At 37.0% G+C, this 7,495-nt stretch overlaps 2 protein-coding genes across 3 annotated transcripts in view; one reads left to right on the forward strand and one right to left on the reverse strand.

Moving 5' to 3' along the window:
• The window catches only part of rdgB (retinal degeneration B), a 37,080-nt gene extending 32,264 nt beyond the window's left edge, over window positions 1-4,816 (forward strand). Inside the window, exons 21-22 of one of the 2 annotated variants that reach the window (XM_067348811.1) lie at window positions 8-144; window positions 4,715-4,816. In XM_067348811.1, the coding sequence (XP_067204912.1) occupies window positions 8-116 (109 nt within the window). In that variant the 3' untranslated portion in view covers window positions 117-144; window positions 4,715-4,816. Of the gene's footprint in view, window positions 1-7; window positions 2,080-4,714 lie in introns of those variants that run through there. The other variant, XM_012376030.2, reaches the window with a different exon arrangement.
• Window positions 146-7,240, reverse strand: LOC105677430 (ribosomal protein S6 kinase beta-1-like). Its single transcript, XM_012376039.2, has 12 exons — window positions 6,680-7,240; window positions 6,510-6,550; window positions 6,230-6,416; window positions 5,400-5,483; window positions 4,917-5,050; window positions 4,772-4,834; window positions 4,499-4,627; window positions 4,331-4,421; window positions 4,128-4,244; window positions 3,758-3,997; window positions 3,475-3,650; window positions 146-3,318 (listed from the first exon to the last, which is right to left on the reverse strand). The coding sequence occupies exons 1-12, from the start codon at window positions 6,776-6,778 to the stop codon at window positions 3,261-3,263; spliced, it is 1,419 nt and encodes a 472-aa protein (XP_012231462.1). The 5' UTR covers window positions 6,779-7,240; the 3' UTR covers window positions 146-3,260.
• Window positions 7,241-7,495: the final 255 nt, after the last annotated feature.

Below are 7,495 nucleotides of genomic sequence, written 5' to 3' on the forward strand. Positions count from 1 at the left end.
GTTTCAGATTGGTTTCGCCTTTAAATTGGATACTTAATTATTCACTCACACGTCGCATTGAATTAAAAGCGGATGCCGATCAAGCTTTATGCTTGATTTATTGCGCACAAAGGTGAAAGAAATGAAGCGGCACGTATAACAAAGGTATGTGACAAATCGTTTATTTGTTTATAAATGCGATTTATAGGAGGATTACAAACCATAGCATTGATAAGTTAATTCGAATCTACATTTAAATCTTGAATGGAAGCATAAATCATTTATCACTTTTCCGTCTAATGGCTAGACTTCGTTACATTGTTCGATGATATTTTTCTCCGGCCCTTTAATGATTACAATATATTCGTACTCTGTAAATAAAGGCGCACACTTTCACTTGTGCACCGCGACGCGAGACTATAAATCGTCGAGCTGTTTAATTTACATCCTATCGAAATAGAGCTGGGGTGAAGATCGCGGCGGGCCGATCCAACGCGCGACAATGCCAGCTCTCGTCGTTACATCGACTGCGTACACCTTTGTACTAAACAATTCAGCAGCAATTCGAACGAAAGAACGCGCAATAACATATCCGTGCGCGGCAGAACTTATATCGCAAAAGTCACAACATTTATTGCAAAAAACCATACATATATATAATTTAATTAACATTGAACTTGGCTAACGCATTAGAAATGAGCATGAGACCGACGCACGATGAGGCGCAGCGGGAAATTCGACTACCTTAATGATTAAAGTAATAACAAAGACAACTAATCTCTTCCTAACAATAGAAATCGAAACGATTCGCATCGGCGTGAAGGTTCCCTCGAGAACACGTCGAATGAAGTTTCTGAGAATCTATCTACAAAGTTCCCTCATGCCACGATGCTTTCGGACGCATCCCTCGGTCTCTCGCTTGCAAATGCCCTGGACTTCGTAAACGAGTCTCGTCACACCTGAATCCCGAAGAGGCGACAACACGCGCGTTGTACGAGGCAGTGACGTCTAGTAGCGTTTTTTTTTTTTTTTTTCCTTCCCTTTTCTGGCACGCTTTAATTTAAAGCGAATCTTAGGTAACAGTTCGTATAGCGGTTTTGGTATTTATCAAAAATCGGACAGTGGGGTAACTTAGAATATAACTGGTTAGCTCTTTCCACGGTTACGTAATAAATTTCAGTTTAGTATTATCGAGCACACACGTAATATACAGGTATATCTTCGAATAGCGTCTTGACAACTCTGTAGGCACATTCCCGATTTAACATTTAAAATACACACTTTTCTTTTTTCGGATACACACGGGGGGGGGGGGGGGGGCGGAAGGAACGAGGGGGGGTGAGGGGGAGACCGATTTGGAAATTGTTTCTCGTCGTCGTCTCTGAGTACACACTTCTCCTATAATACAATACAGTTGCGAGTAACATGATTTCGTAATGTGTATTATACGCACTTATGCAGACACAGTCGGAGCGCAACCTGTCTACGAGAGAATGTTTCCCGTACGGACAAAAATATTTAAGAGAGATGCCGGGCAACGTTTCGCATCTCGACTATATTATATGTTATCATTATAAATAATTAAAAGATTATATTTGCCGGCTAGCGTGGCCTATTGAACACTTGGGTAGTTTGGAGCTTTCGCGGGCGACGCGCAACGCGGGTCGCCCTTCGCTTATGTATTTTTATGCCTATTTTTTTTTTCTCCTACTGCGTTCTGTGAATAAAATTAATATTACATATATGTACACAATGAGATATACATTCTACACGTAACACAGGAACAAGTATGAAAATACTCATTCGGATGGAAATTCAATGTTTCGCAGTAACATTGTTACCATGGTAACTTGTTATCGTCTCTTACACCGTAAATATTTTGACTTCTCGACTTAATTCAGCGTAACAAAAATACTTCTCAGTAAAAAAACATTAAGAAAATTAAATTATGATTACGATAAAAACTGCAAACTACTCTCTTGACTCGAAAAATTGCCTTTATCATTTTGGTGGTATATTTGTATATAAAGTACAGTAGAGTATAAAATATAAGCTAAAAAAAAAGAAAAAAAAAAAGAAAAAAAAAGAAAAAAAAAACAATTATCTCAAAATAAGCTTATTCGTTTTGTTTAAATATAAACTGAACTAGATTTCTCTCAACATCTCGCAGTGAGAACGATCGGCGACTCGAAGTTAATACACTTGGGAGACACGACTCTCTACGTCTACATATATATATATATATAATAATAATTCCTGCCTTCCGCATTTTCAAGTCGCAAAAAGACGATCCTTCTCACTCCAGAATATCGATATGCATGATTGTTCAACAGAATGCTGTTTTGCTGCGGAGAACAAACTATGTAAACAAATTTGCAATGCATAGGAACTTTCATCGTTTAAATGCAATTCCATTGTAGTGTCATATACTTCATCTCTACGATTATTACTTAGGCGAACTACTCCTTACGTTATTGCCATGGAAACGTTATTACTGCTGAAAATATTTTCTCCTAAATAGACAATGGTATATGGAACGAATTTTGAGCGGCGGAGCGGTTGCGGTAGCATTTCTCGAAACTTTCCTCGTTCGGGGAGTAATTAATTGTGTTGATAAGTGTTTTCCCTCGTGACCGGATACAAAATAATTTTATATTATTACAGACGTATATGTCATGACGTATATAAATCTTCAGATGTAAAAATATTATCAAGATTAAGTCTTTTTTTTTTAGCTTCTAATGATTACTTAACTTTCTCTTACGTCTCGAGCATTGCGCCCGAGCATTTCCAAATTTTTCAAAAGCTTATCTTACACCGTGATACAAATTACAATGTCGTTACATGGGCAACAATGTGGCTGCTCCATTAGCAAAAATCCCGTCTTTATAAAAATCGATAAAACTGTTACGTAGAATACCGAAATCATCTGTATATTATATTATATAATTACGTGGAAATAATATATACTTTCTTGTAGATTGCTTTCGAATCTAATTGTTCAAGCTGCAATTCTAGGCGCTACCAGGTAACTGCTGCGTCGCCGTTATACCATGTATAGTATCAATCAATATTTTTACACGCAATACGTAAAAAAAAAAAGAGGAAAAAAAAAAGATTAGCTAAATGTAACTGCTGGATATCCAATAAAGTAATCATGTGGACATTGGCATCCACTCCCTATCTAACTATTTCCCCTAAATTATAAAATCCCTCCCTGAGAAAAATCATGAATATCCAGCAGTTAGACAAAAATCTATCTACTAGTCCAATAGTAATGGTTAGCCTATCTCAATCATCTCTGCATCTTCAATGTTGCCGTGACTAACCCCATTGTGTCTAAAAATTCATTGAAAAATTAACATCTGTTTGAAAATTTTATGATTTTATATCTAGTAAGCAAAATGTTATCAACCAATTGCTAACATTTGGCTATCTGAGGTAGTCCTATCTACAAAAAGAGAAATGCAACCAAAACTAAAAGCTTGCACTAACCTGTGAGTTTGTAGATGTGTATTATGGAGATGGAAATGGGTTGTTCGGGGCGAAAAACCACGCATAGCTTTACGAGGACTTCTGGCTCTTATCACTTGTGGTGGCGACATGGCGGTTAGGTACGATTGTTGCGTGTACACATCTTCCAATATGCTTGGTGCTATATATGTAAATCCCTGAGAAAAATTCACATTATTGCAAAACAATTGGATGTGCATATGCGATAGATTTTTTTGTTTCAGGAATGCTAAAAATATCATAAATAAGATAAACAAGAACTCACCTGAAATACTCTATTAGCTGATTCGCTTAAGGTGTATTCCACTGGCGAATCTATCGGTGCGGAAGCGGTAAATTTCTTATCAAACTGCGAAACGTCGTCTTCGCTAGTCAACTTTGGTCTAAAAGGAGGTTCTAACTTCCGAGATATAACGTCTTCCCAAATGATATGTTTGAAAAATCTATGTATTTTTACTTGCTCGCCATCCAGTGGGCCAGATCCCAATCTTTGCGCAACTTGTCTCTATGGAAGGTAATTATACAGTTTTAAAGACAAGAAAAATATTATCTACACTTTATTGTCTAACGACAATATCCAAAACTTTTCAAAATATAGCACTTCTTTTATCGAGTATTAGTTTGTGAACACCAACCTTCAACAGTTTTCGAACAAGATCTCTAGCGTCAGGTGTCAGATATTGCGGTAGAATTAGCTTGCCACGTAGAATCTTGTCAATGGTCTTCTTCCTATTGTCCGAGGTAAATGGCGGCTGAAAATTTAGTAACAATAAATAGTAATATGTAAGAATATGCAATACTTTTTTACTGTCAGTTTATATGTAGAGACAATACATACAGCTCCTGTGAGCATGTCGTACATTAAACTGCCTAAACTCCACCAATCCACTGCTTTTCCATGTCCACTTCTCGTCAGAATCTCAGGTGCCCTTGAGTGGAAAAAAAATGTAATAGTTAACAGACATCGTAATTATACAATTTTCAAGTTATTCGCTATGAAGCTTACATGTATTCGATAGTTCCGCAAAATGTATGTGTGACGGCACCCTCTTGTATATGCTCTTTACACAATCCAAAATCAGTCAACTTAATATGTCCCTCTGCGTCCAATAGAATATTTTCTGGTTTCAAATCTCTGCAATAATTCATTACAAACATGATAAATTCGGAATATATACATATATATTTAATAAATATATATATATTTTTTATTATGTTGCAGGTTAAATCATATTTTCACTCTTTAAAGACTGCAGAATTTGAAAGAAATATATGATACCTGTATATAATTCCTTGCAAATGGAGATGCTCCAGAGCCAATATGATTTCGCACAAGTAAAAGCTGTGAAGCAAATAACATGTAATATTAAATGCTGTTCTAAAGGTTTGTAAAATGTAATTTAAAATTTTCATGATTTACATACCGGGCAGTGTCTTCCAAAAATATTCCTTCATCATTTAAATGTCGAAATAGCTCCCCCCCACACATATATTCCAATATCAGGTATAATTTATGACCAGTTTGAAAAGCATATTTGAGATCCACGATAAACGGATGCTGCATAGAAGCATAAATACATCACAGTTATTATAGATTGCAAATTACATTGCATTATATAATTGTTACTTTACATGCATACATCATTAAAAAGAGAAATATTAACAGTCCAAACAGCTAAATGTTAACAATGTTGGCAGATTGACAGCAAATTTGCTATCAATTTGTTAACATTTGGCTTACTGGAAGAGAATTAATTTTTATTAAAACTTGTCTAAAAAGTATTAAAAGTTACAAACATTTTTCTCTATAAATTTCTGTGCTTGAAAGATTATGAATTGTGTATAGTTAAATGGAAAGCGTTGTAATTAAATTTTTCTTTTTGTCAGAGGATGAAAATATAACCAACCTTTACAGACTCCAAAATGTTTCTTTCAGCTTTAGTGTGAGCTGTATCTTTCTGATTTCTTATAATCGATGCCTTGCGTAATACCTGTTTTAAAGAGCACAAAAGGATATAATTTTAGATAAATAAAAAAGAGAATTATGAATACTATCCCATATGAAATAGAAGGTAATATAAAAAATGTCGACTAATATATATATTCCGCGCCACGTGGTTCACGATGACTCATCTGAATTTTCCCTAGACTGTTTCGTATTTTCATTATGAAGAAAAGATACAATAAACACAATATCAATAATATTCACACATAATTAATGTGCACAATGTAGTTATCACACTGGTTACGAATAATATATGATCATACGACATAATAATATTTCTTATTCTTTTAAATATTATCTTATATGAATATAGAATAAATTTGTCATTGATGACTCACACAACGTGAATATAATAACATTAAAGCAGCATATTAAGGATTAAGATTATTGATACAATTATTTTAGAGATAAAGTTGCAAACACCAGGCCTATTTTAATGATTGAAAAATATGTAGAAAACTCGCAGCGGAAATAATGAAATTGTTAAGATACGTGTATAAATCTTACAAATTTCTAGAAGTTTTTATATTCGTAAAATTGTTTCATATTATTAGAAATGAAAAAATAAGAATAACTTTGCACAATAGCATGCAATACAGAGCGGTTGAACGTTCTTAAATTTTTAATACGATTGCAATTATCTTTTCTCGAAAGCGAGAACCGGTTACAATCTGCTCGCTTGACAAGCGTTATATTTCAAGACGAGAGATAATGCATAAACAATTTCAGTACCTTCATAGCAAAGAGCGTGCCCCTGTCGTTTCCGGTTTTTTTGCGCACTTGAAAAACCTTGCCGTAGCCACCTTTCCCGATCACTTTGCACAACTCGAAATCCTGCGGCCCGAGCCTTCCGCAATCGCGATTGACATTGTGCTCGCATATCGCCACTGTTTCCACCGCGTCCGAGCCACAGTACGAGCTAAAAAAGCACAAAGAAAAAAATTCGTCAGCATATCTACGCGTGAGAGCCCAGAGGCGACCGCGTGCGAAACACGCGCGCAGATTTACTCACTTTACGATCTCATTCACATCCAGCACGGCGTCGCATTCCTCCTACGAAAGGAAACAGATGCAACGTTAGATGCATTCACGTGCGCTCCAGTGAGCGCGTTTAACACATGCAGAGAAATTGTATCGGGAGTGTCGCGCACGGAAAAAAAATCTTGGATAAAGGATCTTTACCGCGCCGATCTCAATGACGTCCGAAGAGTCGTCCTCCGATGTCTCGTCCCTCTGCAATAGGCCCGCGTCCTGCAGTTCGATGTCGAAGATCGCCGACATCGTGCTCGTCGTGCTGATCGTGGCAGTCAAATCGGGAAGATCTAGAGCTGCTTGGTGAATGTTGAGCACACCAGACGATCCGGATGCGTGGTTGTCAGCGCATCAATCCTTTGACCTCGTCGTCATGCAGCACGGACGAGTTGCACCGACGGTATGCTGCCTAGCTTACGGAGGGCCGTCGGGAAGCGTGTTGGGGAGCGGCGGATTCAGAACGGCCTTGTCGTAACCACGCCGGTAGAAGAGGGGATGACTACGATTTCATACCAATCGCGTTATGCGTCACGGCTCCCACGCTGTTCTTCTACCTGACTGCGGCCGGGCGGCAATTTTAAACAAAACAATTGTTTTCTCCCGAAGTAATCACATGCGCCATCCAGTACGATGAAAAAAAAAAAGAGAGAAAACGGCGCTCTCGTGTTACGTAAAATTATATATTTATTTCTATCTGCGTAACAATTAATGGATGAAAGTGGAAGCTTGCATCGTACATTTTTCTCAACAAGAGCATTTTTACGGTTCGCATCTTTCATCAATGAATAGCTTGTTCTATTGAGTGTGAAAAATTTAATTTTTTGTATTGCACTTAAATAGCACGCGTCATTCTCGGAAGAAAGATGCTTCAACATTTATTTTATATCTAACATCTTTTTTTTGTTTCAGAGTCAGAGCTTCGTTCTTCCCACTTTGTTTCCGAGTATCGCATATATCAAATTCGCG

This window comes from Linepithema humile, chromosome 2, assembly GCF_040581485.1.
Source record: "Linepithema humile isolate Giens D197 chromosome 2, Lhum_UNIL_v1.0, whole genome shotgun sequence".
Classification (NCBI taxonomy): Eukaryota; Metazoa; Arthropoda; class Insecta; order Hymenoptera; family Formicidae; genus Linepithema; species Linepithema humile.

Coding starts and splice junctions, on each gene's coding strand:
- LOC105677430 (XM_012376039.2), bottom strand. CDS start 6,778: ATGTCGGCGATCTTCGACATCGAACTGCAGGACGCGGGCCTATTGCAG. Junction 5,051..5,399: donor ACATTTTGGAGTCTGTAAAG/GTTGGTTATATT, acceptor GCTTCTATGCAG/CATCCGTTTATCGTGGATCT. Junction 3,998..4,127: donor TTGTTCGAAAACTGTTGAAG/GTTGGTGTTCAC, acceptor TACCTTCCATAG/AGACAAGTTGCGCAAAGATT.